The sequence below is a fragment of the Geotrypetes seraphini genome, chromosome 17 (genome assembly GCF_902459505.1).
Source record: "Geotrypetes seraphini chromosome 17, aGeoSer1.1, whole genome shotgun sequence".
Classification (NCBI taxonomy): Eukaryota; Metazoa; Chordata; class Amphibia; order Gymnophiona; family Dermophiidae; genus Geotrypetes; species Geotrypetes seraphini.
In genome coordinates, this window is record NC_047100.1 from 30,251,985 (window position 1) to 30,273,747 (window position 21,763).

Here is a 21,763-nt window from a genome sequence, read left to right on the forward strand (position 1 = left end):
GACTTCGCCCGAAACAACCAGTCATCCCAGAAGGGGTGCACTAGAATGCCCTCTGACTGCAATGCCACCGTGACGACCACCATCAACTTGGCGAACGTCCGGGGAGTCGTGGCCAGGCCTAAGGGAAGCACCCAGAACTGATAGCGCAGACCCAATATCGCCAAGCAAAGAAAGAGCTGAGGAGCGACCTGAATGGAAACAGGCAAGTAGGCCTCCGCCAGAGCGAGAGAAGTCAGGAACTCCCCCGGCTGAACCGCCAGAAGGACAGACTGCAGTGTGTCCATGCGAATAAAAGGGAATTCTGAGAGTCCTGTTGACCTCAGTTTAAACCAAGGATGGGTCGAAAGGTCCCCTCCCTTTAGGGCCCCATAAAGGAAATGGCGTACCAGCCGATACCGCACTCCTGAGGGGACACTGGACAACTGCTTAGAGATCTAGCAAGCGCTGAAGGGTCTGGCGAAATGCTAGCGTCTCCCATGCCACCTGACATTGAAAGGCTAGATATGATCCGGCAGAGAGCGGATAAAATTCAAGTACATAACCGTCCTGCACCACCACCAGGACCCACTGATCGGACGTGATCTTGGCCCACTTTGGAAACAAGTTGCGAAGCCGGGCACCCCCGGAAACCAAAGGGGGCGCCGGCAAAGAGACATCGCGCAGGACGGGCAGCAGGGGAACCGGGGGGGAAACTCCCAGCCCCCCGACGGGCCCCCTGAAAAAGACTGCATGCGCTAAGCCAACTGACCCCGGGGAAAAACCGGAAGCCTGGAAAGAAGCAGTCCCATGCCCCAGGCGAAACTTGCGAAATTCCCGCAGACGCCCCCGGGCAATGCCAACCCGAGAAGCCGGGCGGGCACGGTCCTCAGGCAGACGGGGCACCTCCGGGTCCGTCAGAGTCTGAACCACCGGATCTAAGTCCTCTCTAAACAAAAAACAACCCCCGAAAGGGAAATTTTGGGAAGTTCAGTTTTAGACACGGCAACCGCCGACCAAGCGCGAAGCCACAAGGTACAGCGTGCGGCCACCAAAAGACCCAGACTTAGCAGCACCAAGTCACAAAGAACAACCGAGAGGAACGAGGCAGTCATCTCAAACTTCACCACCTCCAGATCCACTAAGGACCAGTCATCAGACTCACGATCCAGGACATGCTCAGACCACCGAAACACGGTGCGAGCCACCAGCCCCACACAAATAGCTGCCGGGACCCCCAAGGCAGAGACATCAAAATTATACTTAAGAAGTGTCTCTAACGTACGCTCCTCAGAGACCCTAAGAGCAGATCCGTCCATAACAGGCACGGTATGCCGCTTAGGAAGTGCCGAGACCACCGCGTCCCCCATTGGCGAAATTAAGGTAGCCCTATCCCCCTCCGGGATGGGATACCCATGAGCCAAGGCGCACACCAAACGAAACGGCGCCCGTAGGCCACTGCGCCAACACCAAATCCCGAAAATCCTGAAGCACAGGAAAAGAGCGGGAAACAGGACAGACCCCCTGAAGCAGAGGGGCCCCCATACGCGGGGTCTCCGGTGGCGCAACTTCGAAAATGCAGCACCAAGGAGACCTGATACATCAGGTCTAAAAGCTCATCCCTCTGAATAAAAAGCGCACCACGGACGCATCTGCTCTGGAAGACGGGAAAACCGCCGCCCCGCTGCCAGCGGGCGTCCCCTCTAGAGGATCCTGGAAGCCCGCCAAAGCAGCCAGGTCCTCAACCATGCCAACACGCTCCTCCGACCACCAATTCGCAATCCAAGCCCCCCCGTGGGCGCTTGGATGAGGGAGGAGGAAGAGGGGACGCCAAACGAAAAGAGGGAGGCAAGCCATAGGGGGCGCGGAGGGAAAACCACCCCCGAAACCCCCCAGGTGCACGTGGGACCCCCAATTGTCTGCACAAAGAAAGAAATTAAATTGGGGACAAAAAACCCCTGGGGGTCCCCAGGGACTCCCTGCCCCAGCAGGGGTCCCTGCTGAAACCTGCCCCTGTGTTTGCAATACAGGGGGAAGGTCACCTGAGGTTGCAGACAAAATGGAGGGGCTAGACAGAGAAAATGGCGAAGTTCCCGCCAAAAATGCTCCCTCCATGGCCTGTAGCGGCTGAGAAGGCTGAACAGTCCCAGCCGCTAAAACAGGCAAGTCGGCTGTCAAAAAATCAGCTGAGAGGGAATCCTTCGGCGAATCCCTCCGTGGGCGGTTGGGGAAGACCGGGCTTCACCACTGCTCCCAGCCGACTCGTGAGGCACCATCGGCGGGGAGCTCTGGGCGCCTGCAGCCGCTGCCGACGGAGCTCCACCACCTCACTGACCCAAACCGCCGAGTTCAGGCCTCGCGGCTGGACCTAATTGTGTCCCCCTCCCCCGGAGAAGGGCACAATTGCTCCATACGCGACCTAGCTAGAAAAAAGTGCCGGTTAGATGGAAAAATACAGTAAAATACAGTTTTCTTAAAGGGAAACAACCCTTCAGACCGGCACTACCTCAGGATTTTTTTTTTTTTACAGAACAGACTCCACAGGCTCTCGAAGCAATATGCCTTGCTTGATTTAGGGGGCAAGGCTTACTGCTGAGACTCCTCTAAAAAAATGTGGGGAGGTGGAGGAAGTGAGGGGAGGGACCCCGCTCGAGACCCGCCGGGTTTGACACCCCCGAGGTCGGACGGACCCCCAAACAGGGCCCGCCCAAGCTCTGTCCGGCCAAAAACAGGGACTAGAAACCCCCTAAACAAATTCCAACAGCCCTACCAAGGGAGATGGGTACAGATCACTCAACACCTGCTGGAGACTGAAAGAAGACTGATGTAAATAGAGAAGGGAGTATATTATATACTGTCCCACAGTTTTGTTTTCAGTCTCCACCTGCTGGTCATGATTGGATATATACCCATTCGTAAAGATTAACCTCTACTGGTCTGGAGAGTGCTAAAGAAGTTTAGTTTAATTTACAGTGGTACCTTGGTTTGCGAGCATAATTCGTTCCAGAAGTCGGGTCTAGACGCATGCCCAGGCCTTCTACAGATGGGATCGCAGACCTGCAGATGGGGGTGTTCCTCCAATCGCATATTTGAGTTTAGGGAATTCATCCGACCTGTCCGGATCAGGCCCAATCAGGCAGGTTCGTGAATCTAGCCCTTAATCCTCCAGTGCCCACCACTTTGAATGTAAGCTTTCAAATGTGGTATACAAATCCCCATTGCCTTTCCCTTAGCACCACTGTTAGGTTTTGAGCATCCAGGCCTCAGAGAGTGAATCATGCTGAAGACATAGAAACATGATGGCAGATAAAGGCCACATGGCCCATCCACAGTAACCATTATCTCTTTCTCTCTCTGAGATCTCCCTCTTGCCTATCCCAGGCCCATTTGAATTCAGACATACTCTGTTTCCACCACCTCTTCTGGAAGACTTTTCCATGCATCTACCACCCTTTCTGTAAAAAAGTATTTCTTTAGATTACTCCAGAGCCCTCTCATTGCAGAGCTTCCTTTCAAATGAAAGAGACTCGACTCATGCGCATTTACATCATGTAGGTATTTAAACGTCTCTATCATATCTCCCCTCTCCCGCCTTTCCTCCAAAGTAAACAGATTGAGATCTTAAAGTCTGTCCCCATACACCTTATGATGAAGACCACATACTATTTTAGTAGCCTTCCTCTGGACCGACTCAATCCTTTTTATATCTTTTTGAAGGTGCGGCCTCCAGAATTGTACACAATACTCTAAATGAGGTCTCGGCAGAATCTTATACAGAGGCATCAATACCTCCTTTTTCCTACTGGTCATACCTCTCCCTATGCACCCTAGCATCCTTCTAGCTTTCATTGTCACCTTTTCATCCTGTTTGGCCACCTTAACATCCTGATGTCTTAAGGGATGCCAGTCCTCAGAGCCTTGTGGATAATAGCATTTTAAAGTACAACCTCAAGGCGTGATATGGTCAAACCTGCCCATGTTCTTATTTAGATTCTCTATTAAGATGATGATTATGTGAATACTGTTACTGCTGGAGGCATGTCTGACAGAATCTGCACATGAAATACAATTATATATGTGACAGATTTTATACATATAAACACAGATTATGTACACACCAGACCAAGATATGTATGTGACTGGCAAACCACACACATCATGCATATCTTACATGCAATTTCGTGCTGCCAGATCTCTGTGTACAAACTTTCTCTCTGCCAAATAATCCATCCCCCGGGCAACCTGCAGTCCGAAGCCAATCAGATCTTTCACAGTAGGGTTCTGGAGAGAGAAAACAGGCGGAATGTAAGCTAGTCAAGATAAAGAGGATGCCATAAATTTACTTGCATTACTCCTTCATCTCCACAGAGTCCCTGTTTTTGCAGAATACTGGTCTTCCCCAACTGCTCACCCCTTATTTTCCATATTCCCTGTTACTTACACCTTGCATCCACCACCACTAATATCTGTTTTAGATTTGCCTTTCAGCCAGCCTAAATTAAACATAAGAACATAAGAAGTTGCCCCCGCTGAGTCAGACCAGAGGTCCATCTTGCTCAGCGGTCCGCTCCTGCGGCGGCCCATCAGGCCTAGTGCCTGAACAGTGGTCCCTGATTAATTTTGTAACTTACCTCTAATCCCATCCCTATAATCTACCTCTACTCTTATCTGTACCCCTCAATCCCTTTGTCTTCCAAGTACCTATCCAAAGCTTCTTTGAACCCCTGTAGCATGCTCCTGTTTATCACATCCTCTGGTAGCGCGTTCCATGTATCCACCACCCTCAGTGTGAAAAAGAACTTCCTGGCGTTTATTCTAAACCTCTCCCCTTTCAATTTCTCTGAGTGCCCCCTTGTACTTATTGATCCCCTTAATTTGAACCTGACATTGAGACTGTGGGAGGCAGCCCGGCTACCTCCCATATTCAGTGGCAATCCCAGGGTAAAGTTTGTCACTGCGGACGTAGCCTAACTGATGTACCGCCCGGGTGCAAATGATGTGTTTCTCATGAACATCCTGATCCACATTACTACTGTTTCTGCAATAAGAACAAGGGAGGGCAGTCTCAAGTGGCTCTTCTTGGCAGTTCTAGGTGCAAATCCAGCACAGGTGCTTGGTTTGTCACACCCTCTACAATTATTTTCTTGGACTCCTCCCCCCTCACCGCCTTTCTATTTTTTGTTGTCTCTTCATGCATTCTTTCTTCCTCCCTATCCACCCAATGCCTTGTCCTCCCCCTCTCTCTCCATCATGGGTGCTCTTTGCCTTAACCCCCACTGCACTCTGTCTTACTCTTCTCTGTAGGGTCTATCCTCATTTCTCCCTAGTGTGCTTGGCTGCCTTACAGTTTGTGTAAGCCCTGATCACTAACCAGTCTTGTGGCATGAGCCTTGAACTCTGCACAACTTTTGTTGCTTGCTGATAAAAGGGACGTATCAGGAGGAAGGCGCATCAGTGTATTAGAGAGAAAGGATTCCAGGCCTTAATGGGGATTGGGAGAGGGACAGTAACAGGAAATGACATTGTCAGATTAAATTGATCACACATTCCCATACCTAGTATGGCTTGGTGGAAATTTTAGCCTTGTCCTCTAGCAAGCACTGGGACTTGGAATCCCCAAAATCTTAACCAGTATTGTTTATATGTGAGTGGGAAAGGAGAATACTGCACGGAGGGCTAAAGGGAGGTTGAAGTTGGGACCAGGTGTATCTCCTAAAGCTGGCACCACACAGAACTGAACGAGGCCAGACCAGGAGCTGGTAAGGATACATCCATCCTCCTGCTTGAGATAGAGGTTGCCCATCCAATAAGTCAGTATTCTCAATGTCCACCTGCTGGTAGACAGAGCTAACCCACTAGTCTCTGGATCCATCTTCTGCTGACGCTAAGGAAGAATAAGATTTATGCCAAAGGTGCTCAAATGACAAAGTTGTTGCTTCCCAAGCAGGCCATGATAACATAACATGAAACGCACTTGTATACCGCAAATACCACTAAGTTCTATGCAGTTCACAAAAGCTGATAATACAAATGAATAAACATCCTACATCTAGCTTACAAAGCATTTCTTAAAATGATACGTCTTTAAGGCACGTCAAAATTGTTGATATGAACTTGAGACTCTGAATATATGAGTTAAATCCCTAATCCATCAGGCTGCTTGAAAAGATAAGAAACGGTCCTGAAATTTCTTATATTTACAACCCTTTACAGAAGGGAATGAAAACAATGAATGAGGTTTTCTAAGTTGTTTAAAATTTGTAATGATAAAGGATTGCATAAGATACTCAGGAATTGAACCTGTTAGTGCCTTATAACAGATACAGCCGAGCTTCAATTTAACCCGAGCCTCAACTGGAAGCCAGTGACATGGTCATAGTTCTTCCAATTAAAAATCAATCTGACTGCTGCATTCTGAAGATTCTTCCGAGTACCAGCAAGATATTACAATAATCCAACTGACAAAGGGCCAGTGATTGAACCAACAATTGAAAGGACTTAATAACCCTTTCGAACCAGCGAGTCAACCTGATTTTTCATAGTAAGGGTACGATCTAAAATTACACCAAGTATCTTCATTTAAATTTGGTGATACAAAGGGTGGGATTGGGAGGTACGAAGGGTTATCACCCTGTAGGGATTCGTTTTCTATCCTGCTCGCCCCAAAGAGCTCAGAACGGGTTAACTGAGGAAGTTATGGAATGCCAGTGGTATAATTGGCCTGTTGGATTTAAAGACAAAAATGAAGTGGTAAAGGATCCCAACAAGTAAGGCTTGAGGGGCTTCAAATGTATAAATGTGCTTGGAGGAAAACGACATAGGCAAGACCACAATCACCTGAGCTCAGTCCTTACCCGTTCTTCAGAGCGGATAAAGTGTCGCAGATCTCCATGCTTCATGTAGGGCAGGATGACCAGTGGTAAATCCTCCTCAGGAAGAAAGATGCCAATCAATGACAGGACATGGGCATGATGGAAACTCTTCATTAATATCCCTTCCCTCAGAAACTCCGCGACTTCCTCTACATCAGTGATACCTGTGGAGAGAAAGGAAATAGAGCAGGCTTTGATCAAGCATTTATTAAAACTTACAAACAGAATTGAGCAAAAGTAAGATTATAGGGTTAATAACATTCTGCCAGCTTATTTGAGAGCTGACTGCTATTGGCTACATTAGGCCTAGATATTAAATGCTAAGCCATTTCCAGGCACTGGACACTGAATATCTTGGTCTTCAGAGAATCCAGAAGTTATGCAGGCACCAGCCGATATTCATTGCCAGCATCCGCAATCCTAACTGGGCAAAGAGATGGTAGCATAAAAAAACAGTCCCATCCGCTCAGTTACGTATGCAAGCGCTGGCACCCGCACTGAATATCGCCAGTAACCGTACACCTTCCATTGCCCGGGTTGGTGGTGATCAGAGACAATATCAGAGGCACTCAACAACCTTTTAGGAGTCTTTTCCTAATAGAGCAACACTTTTACTCTCTTTTACGTCTGAAATGGATAAAAATTTGATTGTGAAAGCTTATTTTCAATTCAAAGATAATTCTTTTTGTACTCAAAGGATCTAGCTATTTCCAGATGTTAATAAGGCATCTGACCATGTTCTCTTCCCTACTTAAACCACACTGAATATCACCCCCTAAAATAACCACATAAAACAAAACTAATAATGTTTTCATTTTTTGGGATTGCTCACTGTTGGAAACAAGATACTAAGGCCCAGATGCACTAAAGTCAGCAATCATTGCTAAACCACTTTTGACTGCTTTAGCGACTAATGCATTTGCCGACCCAATGTACAAAACAGCTCACTGCGTGTTTTCCCCCTCAAATGCCCATTTTCCAATCTGCCAAACCCCATGCAAACTAGCCAAGCGATGTTATGCACAAAAACAAAACAACAAAAAAAACCAGGGGTTTTAGCAATCCATCTCCCTGATGTACCGGCACAAGGAACCAATACCCCCACCCACGTGAAAATGTCAGGAGGGATGCCCATTCCCTCTAGCCAACAGAGCCCCTCCCAGTGCCAGGCAACCCACCCCCGAACAATTCTCTACCCTCCCTTTTTCCCCCCATCCACAAAATAAAAGAAAAAGGCAGGCCCACGCCCTCCTGCCACCAGATGCTCCCCCGAACCAGCCTGGTACCTTTTTCACAAGTTGGGAGCAGGAGGGATCCGCTCCCACCTGCTCCAAGGCCAGCCAGTCCAAAATGGTGTATCATATGATGCATGGGGAGGAAGGTCTTGGTTGGTCCCACCCCTTAGGCTCTGAGCCAATCAAGGCCTTCGGTTCCTCCCTTTATATCTAATTTACTGAACCATTACCATTTTACAGACTGATTACTCCTTCTTATTAGTTCTGCTAATATCCCTTCTGGTGGATTTGAAGAAAAAAGGCAAATTAAAATCCTCTAAAATACAAGTTAACACTTGATCCTCTGGTTTTCTCGAAGCATTATTTGCTTTAGGTTTTAGGTTAAGGGGACCCATGAATTGATACAAAGTAGAATCCATTTTGCCAGAGACTGTGGATGGAGCCATCAGCTCATGAAGCATTTGGCTGCCACTGTCCAGGGGAGCAGAACATACAGGGAGTATCTTTGAGGCAACCAGGAAGACAAAAAGGCTTCCAGGAGGGGCATCACTTCTATCATGGCCATCACTGAACCCAGGACATGCTGTAGGCTCTGGCTTGGTGAACAGGTCTGCAATCTGATCACAAAGCGTCTGTTTACGTGCTTCTGGAAGAAAGACTCGGCCTTCCATCATGCTGAATAAGACTCCCAGATATTTCAGGGACTGTGTCTGAACAAAGTGGCTCTTTCGAAAGCTCACAATCCATCCCAGACTCTGTAGCATCCCACAACTGCTGCATCTGCTTTTTCTCCTTCCTGTTGGGACAGTGCTCGGATGAGCCAATCATCCAAGTCCAGGTGCACCTGCCAACCCGCTCTGCGGAGATGAATGACTGTTACTATAACCTTGGTGAAAGTTCACTACTGATAGCCCAAGAGGAAGCGCTGAGAATTGATAATGATTTTCCAACACATGGAATCTGAGGAACATCCTATGCTCTGGGAAGATGGGGATGTGAAAGCTTCCATCAAATCTAAGGCGACCAAAAGCTCTCCTGGTTCCACCACTCTTAGTGTGCATGGCTACAGCACAGGGGACTTATTTTTAGATATGTAAACAATGAGAGTGTGTGTCTTTAAGCTAAACACCCAGATTGCATTAGGGAAGCATGTGATTATAGTCTCTCTCTTCTGTGAAGAAACATCTTCACATGTTGTAGAGAAAGCATAGAGAAGGTATTGCTTTCCCATTCTGTTTCTACGTTTTGGACAAGTCACTTAATCCTCCACTGTCCCAGTTACATTAGATATTTTGAGCCCACCGGGACAGATAGGGAAAATGCTTGAAGTATCTGTGTATAAACTGCTTTGAGTGTACTTGTAAAACTACAAAAAAATCCCCTTCCCCTAACTTGAAGTTGTTAGTAGAAGTTAAGTACAGTATTACCTGTAGCACAGGGTCTGTGCAGTAGACATTTCTGGCTTTCCCTATATCTAAGTGTTGATTCTGTGAGAGAAGCTGCCTTGAAATCTGCAGAACAGTGAGTTTGATATTAAAGAAATCTGTTCAAGAATCACTCCGAGTAGTGAGAGGTCTGCACAAGTGGTGATCGAAAAGCCCGAGTCTTTCCCCATGACTTTGATACAGTCTATTCCTGCCAACACAAGCTGAGGCAGAGGTTCAGAGTCCATCAGGCTCTGATTTCATAGCCTAGAATGACAGGTGCATGCCACGAAGGAAGCCTCCACTTTCAGGGAGGAAGTGTTCTGAGCCTCCAGCACGGCCTATGCACTGGTCCGCTCGTCCGAGGACCTAACTGCAGATTTATGTCTTGTGAATAAGCCTGCCAGAGGAAATCAATAAACTCTGGGTGAAGGCCTGAGAGTGCAAGTCTCCTTGTCTCTTAGGATGGAGCAAGTACCTTTAATTAAGCTGTGAAGCATCTACACCTTTATGGTGCACAGAGTGATATCCTGGGGCTCTACAAGCTGTTTCATTCTTCTTTATACGACCATCTAGCTTTCTCCAGCCCTAGAAGCCTGTGAAGGGGCTAAGCCCGAAGGTCTCGCCCATCGATTGCATGTGGCATATGGCTTAACGACGCTCTTCAGCACAAATAAGGCTCTTCAGCACAAATAAGGCACGATATAGGGATATTAGGGTCTGAGGACGCCATCCCTACCAATTTTGAGACAAAATGAGGTGTTTTAAAGAAGTTTGAGAACTTAAAATACAACAAAAACCCGGGAAATCCAAGATTACATTACATTACAGATTTCTATTCCGCCTTTATCTTTTGGTTCAAAGCGGATTACAATAAGAGTTGTGGAGGGAAGGGTTACAAAGTTAGATCAGAGATAGTTTCTGATAGAGGGAAAGGTAGATCAGGGGTAGGGGAGGTGTTCATGGTATTAGGCTTTACTCAGGGATTTCCTTGGCGGCAACGTTTTGGCATAAAAAATGGCTTTAAAATGCTTCAGGACTGACCAAAGACTCTGCATTTCATTATTTGTGATTTCATGATTCGCAAACATTTTCATGAGAAGAGACTATATTTGGTGTAAACATTAAAACTGACCTGTCCACGTGAGAGAAAATATATGTGAGAACCAAATAATAGACATAGAGCTAAGTCTCTCCTGGTTCAATTATATTTGTATTAAGGGTAAAGGACAAATTATAATAATAAATGTATCTTTCAAAGGACCAGCTTTGAATTTAATGAACCATGGAGCACTCTAACTCTGCCGCCCTTGTGGGGGAGTCGCCTAATGGCTCATGCAGTGCCCTGAAATCCTGGCTTGGATTCCTACTACAGCTTCTGGGGAACTGGGTTGAATTCCCACTGCAGCTCTATGTGACCCTGGGCAAGTCCCTTAACCCTCCATTGCCCCAGGTACAAAACATAAATTTTAACTACTTTGGTTGTACCACAGAAAAGTGGCCTATCAAACCTATAACCCTTAACCCCCAGTAGCTGTGATTTTTCTGAAATAGTAAACACAGCCGAATGAACTATGCTTACTCACGATTCAATGACTTCGCTGCACAGTGAATCTCTTTTTCGGTTGAGTCGATGAATGTGCCATGGAATACCCTGCCAAAATGTCCTACGAGGAAATAAAATATACGTATATAGCAAGACAGGTTTGAATATGGGACAATGAAGAGACTAGCTACATGGATGTCCTCTACCCCTCTAACAGAAGGCCTGTCACCCCTTCATGCACAGGCCACAGGAAGATATCAGCATAAGAAAAGATCGATTTAGTCAGAGCATGTTGTAACTACCCAGGCAGATCCCCCAAAGTAACTCTATTTCCTAGAGTTCATTTCCAGAGATAACAATCACTCTTCCAGGTCTAATCTTATTTTGAATTCTGCTATGTTGGTCACTCCAGCACACATTCCATAACTTAATTATGTGCTGGAAAAAAGTTAAGTTGTTCCCTACTTACCTGGTTCACCCCATTTACAATATTATACACTTCTCAATTGGGATGATCAGAACTGTTCACAGTACTCAAGATGTGGGGACCCATACAGAGGCATTATGAGATCTTATTTTGCTCGCTCTCCACCCCTTTTTAGGATAATCCTTAACATTGCATTTGCTTTTTTTAGCAGCCATGGCACACTGGCCTGAAAATCTCAACCATATTCAGCCCATGGGAGGCAGTCCGGCTACCTCCCTCAGACTACGGCGATCCCAGATATTCAATGCAGGGGCCATATTTGGCCACCAGCATTGAATAACCAGGGCAATGTTCACCACAAGCCAATTTTTATCATCTGGTCAGCTAAGGCAAACGGCCAAAGATAGACTTGCTTTCTAGGTGCATCTACATGGCCATGTGCCTTAGCTGACCAGTCAATGAAAATCGGCAGTGACTGGCTAGTCACTGGGCTAGCCAGTTATCTCACACTTAATATCGGTGGATAGCTGGCCAAACAAGATTTAGCCAACCAGGAGCTGTTGCCAGCTGGATATCGGGAAAGATCATCTTTTTCTTGGTGATGATTCCTTTCTTAGAACCTAGTATTTTGTACCAATAGTTTTTTCTATGTGCATCACCTTACATTTGCCCATAAACTGAATGCAAGAAAGCTTGGGACAAGTACATAGGATCTTTATGGGAGAAGAAGGGATAGTAGATGGCATGGATTTTCTTCTAAACAGGCAGAGAGTAAGTCACACATCCAGGTTACGATGTGGACATTTCCCAAACTAATCTAGCAGTAAGGCTAGTTGCAGAGATTCCCACTGCACTACTGAGATACCGCTTTAAAAATGGTCAAAAGCGGTGTCCATTACATAAAAAAAATATAAAAGTGGGAAAATATAATTAACCCTTTAGACGAATACATCACAAACTGAAACATAAGGGAAGAGAGGTAGAACTAGAATCATTTATAGGAAAGAGGCAGAGAAGGAGAGCACAATTGGGAAGGGAGGCTATGCTCTTCCGTAACTGGCAGTAATTGGTGATCTGGGATGGACAGGAAGGCAGATGTGTCCTTAAATAAGGTTTTAAAATTCATTTTCAATTTGCAAATGTTTTCTTCCTCTCTTAGATAGAGTGCTAATGAGTTCCAATGTACGGGTGGCACTTACTGAGAAAAGACGTTTGCGGGTTGTGTAATTAAAAAAAGGTGTCTTATAGAAGGTGTTGATTACTGGATCTTAGAGTTCTTGGTGAGCAATAAGGGACAAGTAATCTATCCATGAAATTTGGTGTATGGAGAGTTTTTCTTTTAAATTTTATAGGAGATTCTGTGTGTTATAGGAAGCCAATGTGATTTTATTAGAAATGGTGTTACATGATCAAATTTCTTTCTTTTGTGTATTAATTTAACAGCAGTGTCTTGGATAATTTGTAGTCTGTTGTATAAGGACTTACCGTAATCCAGGAGGATATTAAGAGATGATGGCTCGATTCAATATTTTGTGCACTTGATGTAAAATATGAAAATGAATAAAGAATTTTAAAAAAAAAAGAGAGATGATGGCTCTAATAGATTTGAAATGGATCTATACTTTCCCTCTTCTCTTCAAAATCTTTATCTCTCCTCTCTTTACTATTGCACAATCACTTGGATTCACAGTATACTCCTAAGCTGATGATTTCCAACTACTATACCCAATCAATCTAACCAATCAACAAGAAATTCAAGACATAAATCTCAAACTAGAAACCATCAACCAATGGCTACTCAATAACATGTTATTCTTAAATCCATTAAAATCAACGGGGATGATCTTCTCCCCAAATAATAATACCGTTGATCTGCCTGTGTTCCCAATCCTCCTTAAATCTATCCCACTAAAATTTACAAATGCTGTAAAAAAAAAATTTAGTTGTTATACTTGATAACAAACCGACTCTCCATTCACAAATTAAAAAATGTTAAAAAATGTTTCTATAAATTAAGAATGATTAGATCCTTGTGGTATGCCAAAATTTTGTTTGAGATTATCTGATAAAGATTGTCCAACCTTGACTCTAGAAGTTCTGTTTGAGAAGAAAGAGGCAAACCAAGTGTGAGTTGTGTCGGTAAGACCAATGGAATTAAGTCTATTAAGGAGAAGAATATAGTCGTAAGGAAGTTCTTCTTCACCCAGAGAGTGGTAGAAAACTGGAACACTCTTCCGGAGGCTGTTATAGGCGAAAACACCATCCAGGGATTCAAGACAAAGTTAGACAAGTTCCTGCTGAGCCAGAACGTACGCAGGTAAGGCTAGACTCAGTTAGGGTACTGGTCTTTGAACTAAGAGCCACCGCGGGAGCGGATTGCTGGGCACGATGGACCACTGGCAGTGGCAATTCTTATGTTCTTATGTAAGGCGGCTGAGAGATCGAGAGATATAAGTAGTACAGTTTTTCTTTGGTCTAGATAATTAAGAATGGAAGTAGTGAGACCTATCATAGAGTGTTCTGTGGAGTGATTTTTCCTAAATCCTGTTTGATTTGTATAAAGAATGTTTGTTCTAGTTGGGCTGCAGTACCTGAAGAGAGTTCCAAGGAGTTCCAAGTGTCTTAGCAGGCGTTCCAGTGTGAGAGGTAACTGAAGACTGCCCAGGTAGGTTGGCTATTGGAGCTAAGAATATGCTAGAAAAAGTTATTGCATAATGACGTTTACAGTGCTCTTGAAGAGACTTTATTAGAATTACCAAGCCTGTGAGGAACAGGGCTCATTGGAGACTAAGAAAATGTGGCAGTAACATACATAAATATTTTCCATTTATTGGAAGCCACAGCCTTGATGAAAAGGAATTTTCAAGTACTACCATGAGCAAAAGCAGTAAATTTGAGTGTCCACATATTCTGGGGCTTGCGAATGAGGTTCATTGCCCCCTCATAAGACCCACCTTTGCCAATGATGCGGTCCTTGTGTAGGATCAGCCTCTCCTTAGGGATGAGAATGTCCTTCACCTCCTCTAGCAATTCTGGTTCCAGACTGTTCAGAAAGCCAGATGGGGTCAGCAATAGAGGTAAAGTTGAATCCCCGCTACTACTGCCACCTTGAAATGTCATTCCCATAGAGCCACTGTTAGGAGTATCTGAGAGAGAGAGAGAAAGATTAACAGTGCCAGCCAACAAAAACAAAACACAAAGAATGTTATAATTAGAAGGAAAATTACTATCAACACTTTGGAAATTAATTAAATTCTATTTCAGTCAAATATTTAATTTGAATACTTGCTCTTCCTATCTAATATAACACTGTACACTATAAAATGTTCTCTGTGTTTTGGGGAAACAGTTTAATCTGCTATTGACCTGAAACAGAAATATTCTCCAATAGTCAACAGAATTATTTTAGTCCTGTGGTTTGTGAAGAGTGGTTGTCTGGTACTTTCTAGAAAAGTTGTTGCAGATGAGTGGAAGGAAACTCCACATAACCACTATAGGAGGAGGAAAGAAAAGTATGCTAGAACGGAGGATGGCATAGCTCCATTGAGCTACAGGTAAATCATTTCACTTTCTTTTTTATACTTCCAGGTTGCTTCCTCAACTTTAGCCAAGTTACCCAACTTAGGGCTAGATTCACTAAGCAAACCGATCGTGTACCGATTGGTTTGCGAGCCCTTTGCGACCAGATTTCCCTCCTTCAGTATTCGCTAACCTGTGTAGCGATCCAATTCCGGTGCACGCATGCAAATGAGGGGAACTGAATGCAAAGTAGACAGGGACCCGATTCACTAAACTTTTTTTTTTGATCCGACTGGGCTCGCAAAAAGTGACTGCTGAGGATCAGTCGCTGAAGCCCTTTGCGACTGCCCTGCCTTCTGCCGCCCTGCTTTCTAACCTGTCAGCCCCATCTCCTGTAGCCCCGAACGTGCCTGCCTGCCCTAATCTCTCCTGCCTGCTCACCCTGACTCTCTGCCTCCCTTCCACGCAGTGCAAGCCCTTTCCAACCTGTTTGGCCACCTTAAGATCATCACCATACAATCACACACAAATCCCGCTCTTCTGTCGTACACATAAGTTCTTCATCCCCTAAACTGTACCGAATGACCTTGCATTTCTTAGCATTAAAATTTCAGACCTTTCCTCAAGCTTTGCCAGGCCTTTCTTCAAGTTATTCACACCATCCGGTGTGTCTACTCTGTTGCAGATTTTGGTATCATCCACAAAGAGGCAAATCTTACCCAACAACCCTTCAGCAATATCATTTATAAAAATGTTAAAAAGAACAGGTCCAAGAACAGAACCTTGAGGCACACCACTGGTAACATCCCTTTCCTCAGAGCGATCTCCATTGATCACTACCCTCTGTCGCCTTCCACTCAACCAGTTCTTGATCAAGCCCGTCACTTTGGAACCCATCCCGAGGGCATTCAAGTTTATTTATGCAACACTGTCAAAGGCTTTGCTAAAATCTAAATACACCACATCCTCTATCCAATTCTCTGGTCACCCAGTCAAAGAAATTGATCAGATTTGTCTGACAAGACCTACCTCTAGTGAATCCATGTTGCCTCCAGTCCTGTAATCCACTGGATTCCAGAAACTTGACCATTCTCTGTTTTAAAAGCATTTCCATTAATTTGCTTAACACAGAAGTCAGACTTACCGGCCTGTTAATTCCCTACTTCTTCCTTACTTCCACTTTTGTGGAGAGGGACCACATCCGCTCTTCTTCAGTCCTCCGATACCACTCCTGACTCTAGAGATTCATTGAAAAAGGTCAGTCAGCAGAACTACCCTAAGTTCCTTCAACACCCTTGGATGTACACCATCCAGCCCCATCGCTTTGCCTACCTTTATTTTAGCTAGCTCCTCATGAACACAAAACCTCAGAATCATTCCCGTTTCGGATGATCTGACCCCATTCTATCTCACAAGAATGTGGCAAGCCTTTAATGTATCTACCTCGTTCACTCTTAATAAACTAGTATCACTCTAAGCCTACAATCCCATGGCTGCCCATTTGGTCAAGAACCCTCAACTCGGACCTCTTCCCTGCATTCTTCTAAAGAGTACAAGTATCTTTTCAGTTTTTATTCTTCCATCTGGAAAAAAAAATCAATGTTCTTTGCTGCAGATAATCTGGATTCCATCCAGGTCAGAGTAACGAGTTGATGCTAATTTCCCCAAAATCCAGGAAAATTGCTCTTACTGTAATATTAGATTTGATGACTTATCTTTGACTATCTCACAGTTCAGCCTTGCAAGAGCTCTCAAAAAAGATTCAAGTAATGTTGTATATTACAGTGAAATAAAAGTAGCCTAGACTTCATTTGGAGTCACTGAGAATACAATTATGCACAATTGTGTACAGCATTTCCTGTAGTCACTGTGATGGGTGGAGCAATACTTACAGGAGTCACGGTAGTCACTGTTTGGAGGGTTGACAGGGTAGCTTGGAGCACTCCTGCTGCCATGAGACAGTAATTCCAGCTGCTCCACTACGTAAGAAAGCAAAGGGTACATTTTTCCTACTTTACTGTGATTTGCTTATCCAGTTACTTCCCTCACCGTTTTTTGCTTCTAATGCAAAAGTTTTTACGGATAATTTTAGCATCTATGGCACAGAAAACGTATATGCATGCATGCATGTCTAGGTGTGCGATTGCAGGGTTAATGAGAAGGTATTTGTGTATAGAAAGGCAGTATTAAGTAATGTGGAGCAATTACCCTTTTTGGTCTTCTGTCGGTACTTTAGCATTACATATACTAGGATGCCACAGATCAGTAGAGACATAATAGTTCCCAACACTATTCCAATGACAGGGTTCAGGATACTGCGGCGAGTCACCCAGCCCAAATAAGTGCATTGATCATTGACACAAATCTATACGGAAGAGAAGGAATGAAACTATGAGGCCCAGAAAAGCCACAGAAAATATTCTAAGATTGCTTAGAGGCCTCCGAGACAGCAATGGCAAGACCCAAATTAATACGATATTCAGCCGGCGGAGGGCAGTGCTTTGACTGCCCATCACTGGCGTTTAACCTGGATATTCACCGCTGGGCCGTTTCTGCGGCAACTTAACCTGGTTAAGTGCTTAGTGGTTAAAAATAGGCAGCATAAATAGGCGGACTAATTTAACCGCTAAACATAACTGGTTCGGTGCAGAATATCCATGCCTAAACAGTCCTTTGAAGAAATGCACCTAGCAATGCATATGCCTTTCTCCACCCCTAAACATGCCTACTTTAGTGATAGGACAAATTTATCCCTGTCCCTGTGGGATCTATTTCCATCTCCTTCCTGTCCCTATCCCATCCCTGCAAGCTCTGTGCTCATGTGCACAAGCCTTGAACACTTATGATTTTAAAGTATTTTAGGCTTGTGCAGATGAGGACAGAGACAGAATTCGTGGAGACAGGACGGAGATGGAGATAGATTTGTCCCCATGTCATTCTCTAAGGCGCCTTTTGTACCTTTTGTAGAATTGCACCTAAGAAATTAGGTGCCTATCTCCCAATTAAATTTTATTTTTTTTCAATTATGAGCTTGATAATGCTCAATATTGAAGCCAATTTACTAATTAAACCCTTCCCCCCTTTTAAGAATCCACGTTTGACTTTTTTATTGACAGCTGCAGCGGTATTAACAGCAACGCTCACAGAATTCCTATGAGTGGCAGAACTAATATTACCGTGGCCGACGATAAAAAAGCCTAACATGGATTCTTAAAAAGAGGGGGTGGGGGGGTAAGTTAGGCGCCTCTTATAGAATCTCCCCCTTAGTGGCTAGCCATTAGCCACAAATATTCGGCGGGAGATAACAGGCTATCAGTGGTTAGGTGCTAAAACATTGTTTAAGCAGCCAGGAGCTGTCCTGGCCAGTTACATTGTTTTCAATATCGTTCACACTGTTTAGAAGCTTCCCGCCTTCAGCTCCATCTATGCTCCTCTTCCATCCCCATCTTGTTATCCTTTGGGACAAAGCATTTATTTAAACCATGCCCAAACTCTGGAACACTCTACCTTTTGAATTTAAACTAGAAGCTTTTTATGCTTCTTTCAAAAAAAAAAAAATCCTTAAAACATCGCTTTTCCAGCAAGTATTTAATATCTGAACACTATTTCACACTCTCCACCTCCTCACTCTTTTTGTTTTGCTCTCACTTCAGCTTTTACAGTGTTTTGCTAAACGGCAAGGTAAATGGTTTGACGCTAAGAGCAGTGAAGCATTTACCCCGCTGACCCACAATAGAAACCTCTACTGCCTTTTAGTAAAAGGAGTCCTTAATTTGTAAACTAGGTTGATGTCATTTAGTGATTGGTGGTATATCAAAACTTTGTAAATAAATAATTAAAGCTAGGTGTAACAGAAAGGTGTCATAGAAGCTTAAGACATGTCACAGAAACATAGAAACATGATGGCAGATAAAAGTCAAATGGCCCATCCAGTCTGCCCAGCCGCAGTAACCATTATCTCTTTCTCCCTCCGAGAGATCCCACATGCCTATCCCAGGCCCTCTTAAATTCAGACAGTCTGTTTCCACCACCTCTTCTGGAAGATTTTTCCATGCATCTACCACCCTTTCTGTAAAAAAGTATTTCCTACCACCTCTTAACTTCATCCTATATCCTCTCATTGCAGAGTTTCCTTTCAAATGAGAGACTCGGCTCATGCACATTTACATCATATAGGTATTTAAACGTCTCTATAATATCTCCCCTCTCCCGCCTTTCCTCCAAAGTATACAGATTGAGATCTTTAAGTCTGTCCCTATACGCCTTATGATGAAGCCTTCCTCTGGACCGACTCCATCCTTTTTATATCTTTTTGAAAGTGCGGCCTCCAGAATTGTACACAATATTCTAAATGAGGTCTCAGAGTCTTATACAGGGGCATCAATACCTTTTTCCTACTGGCCATACCTCTCACTATGCAACCCAGCATCCTTCTAGCTTTTGCCATCACTTTTTCAAACTATTTGGCCACCTTAAGATCATCACATATAATCACACCCAAGTCCTGCTCTTCTATTGTGCACATAAGTTCTTCACCATCTAAATTCTACCGTTTCTTTAAGTTTTTGCATTTCTTAGCATTAAATTTTAGCTGCCAAATTTCAGACCATTCTTCAAGCTTCACCAGGTCTTTCTTCATGTTATTCACACCATCCGGCGTGTCTACTCTATTGCAGGTTTTGGTATCAGCCATAAAGAGGCAAATCTTACCCGACAACCCTTCAGCAATATCATTTATAAAAAAGTTTAAAAGTACAGGCCCAAGAACAGAACCTTGAGGCACACCACTGGTAACATCCCTTTCCTCAGAGCAATCTCCATTGACCACAACCCTCTGTTGTCTTCCACTCAACCAGTTCCTGACCCAGCCCGACCCTTAGGGGACCATCCCGAGGGCACTCAATTTATTTATTAGATGTCTGTGTGGAATACTGTCAAAGGCTTTTCTAAAATCTAAATAAACCACATCTCGTTACTTTGTTTAATTATGAGACTTCTGTCTGTTCCTGCCAGTGGACACTGACCCCAAATTAAGACACAAACAGGATTTGAGAATGTGCTTTGAGGATTATTTCTTTTACACTTCCTCTTGAAGGTTATGCTCTGATCCTCCTTCCTCAGCCACTCTACCTTGACTGGTTCTCCTTCCTTTGAGATGGTCATCTCCTTCGGAATCCTGCAGGTGACTTCGTTCTTCAGCACAGTAGGAAGGCAGTTCCAGTTTGCCACAGTCATGGTAATGTTCATGCAACCCACCATCAAGTCCAGATGCCGATGCTGAAGGACAAAAGAAGAGAAAATATTTCAGAATGCACAGTTTCTTATTTTATGCAAGTGCATTATCCGTTCCCAGTCCCCTCTCCCCAATCCCTGACATAACTCTGACCGCCCTAAGCATGGCCTCCACACTCCCCAACACAACCTGATCATTTTACTCTCTCACAAACCTCAAGCTCCCATAAATAGTGCCCCACCATACCCTCAAATCTCCCCACCCTGCAGATAGCCCCAACATCTTCATTCAGAATCTGGGCACTGACACAGTGAATCCACCCCCTTCACTAACACTCCCCCCAATCCAAAATGGTCATCCTTCCATTTAAGGAGTAAATTTGGGATTCATGCACTGACTCAGGCAGTAGCAGGGAAGGATCGATGCTGCCTGGGCCACTGACCAGTCCCTGGGTGGGTGGTGATGGTAAGGGAGAAGGAGAAATTAGGTTCTTACCTGCTAATTTACTTTCTTTTAGCTTCTCCAGACCAGTAGAGGTTAACTTTACGAATTGGTATATATCCAATCATGACCAGCAGGTGGAGACTGAAAACAAAACTTTGGGACAGTATATACTATCCTCCCTTCTCTATTTCCCTCAGTCTGCCGAATAGCCAAGCAGAACCAAGAACTGGAAAACAGAAAGAAAACAATACTCCGAACAGGAGAACTGGTCTGGAGAAGCTAAAAGAAAGTAAATTAGCAGGTAAGAACCTAATTTCTCCATCTTTAGCACTCTCCAGACCAGTAGAGGTTAACTTTACGAATGGGACGTACCAAAGCAGTCCCTCTCACTGGCGAGACCCCCGAAGGCCGATACCAGTACACGCTCCCCGAACACCGCGTCCCGACGCGCCTGCACATCAACCCGATAAGGACGAACAAAGGAATGCAAGGAGGACCAAACCGCAGCCTTACAAATATCCACTGGAGGCACGAGCGACGACTAAGCCCAAGAAGCCGCCTGACCCCGAGTGGAATGAGCCTTGAGAAACTCCGGAACAGGCTGCTGTTTCAGAAGATAAGCGGAAGCAATCGTCTCCTTGATCCAGCGCGCAATAGTAGCCTTAGAAGCGCCAGCTCCCCGACGAGGACCCGCCAGGAGGACAAAAAGATGATCGGACTTCCGGAATTCCTGGGTCCGCTGCACATAAGAGCGAAGGACCCGACCGACATCCAACTTGCGCAGCTGCCGTTGCTCAGAAGAGCCCTCCCGACCACCCAAGACCGGGAGAACCACTGATTGATTGACATGAAAAGGAGAAACAACCTTCGGCAGAAAGGAAGGAACAGGCCGCAAGACGACCCGCTCCCTAGAAAACTCCAAGAAGGGAGCCCTACAAGAGAAGCCTGCAGCTCAGAAACACGCCTAGCAGAAGTAATGGCCACCAAAAAGACCGCCTTCAAAGTAAGGTCCTCCAAAGAACAGTCGTCCAAGGGCTCGAAAGGCGAGCGCACCAAAAACAGAGAGAACCAGATTAAGATCCCAAGA

The 21,763-nt window shown here is 44.8% G+C and overlaps 1 protein-coding gene across 5 annotated transcripts in view; it reads right to left on the reverse strand.

Moving 5' to 3' along the window:
* MST1R (macrophage stimulating 1 receptor) overlaps window positions 1-21,763 on the reverse strand; it is a 112,305-nt gene that overhangs the window by 20,578 nt on the left and 69,964 nt on the right. For all 5 annotated transcript variants that reach the window (XR_004537408.1, XM_033926707.1, XM_033926710.1 and 2 more), the window contains exons 12-18: window positions 20,130-20,276; window positions 17,208-17,364; window positions 16,892-16,978; window positions 14,435-14,626; window positions 11,094-11,174; window positions 6,831-7,012; window positions 4,148-4,257 (exon numbers count right to left, since the gene is read on the reverse strand). Coding sequence is in view for 4 of the 5 variants with exons in the window: in XM_033926707.1 (XP_033782598.1) it covers window positions 4,148-4,257; window positions 6,831-7,012; window positions 11,094-11,174; window positions 14,435-14,626; window positions 16,892-16,978; window positions 17,208-17,364; window positions 20,130-20,276 (956 nt within the window). In the remaining variant the exon portion in view is untranslated. The remainder of the gene's footprint in view (window positions 1-4,147; window positions 4,258-6,830; window positions 7,013-11,093; window positions 11,175-14,434; window positions 14,627-16,891; window positions 16,979-17,207; window positions 17,365-20,129; window positions 20,277-21,763) is intronic.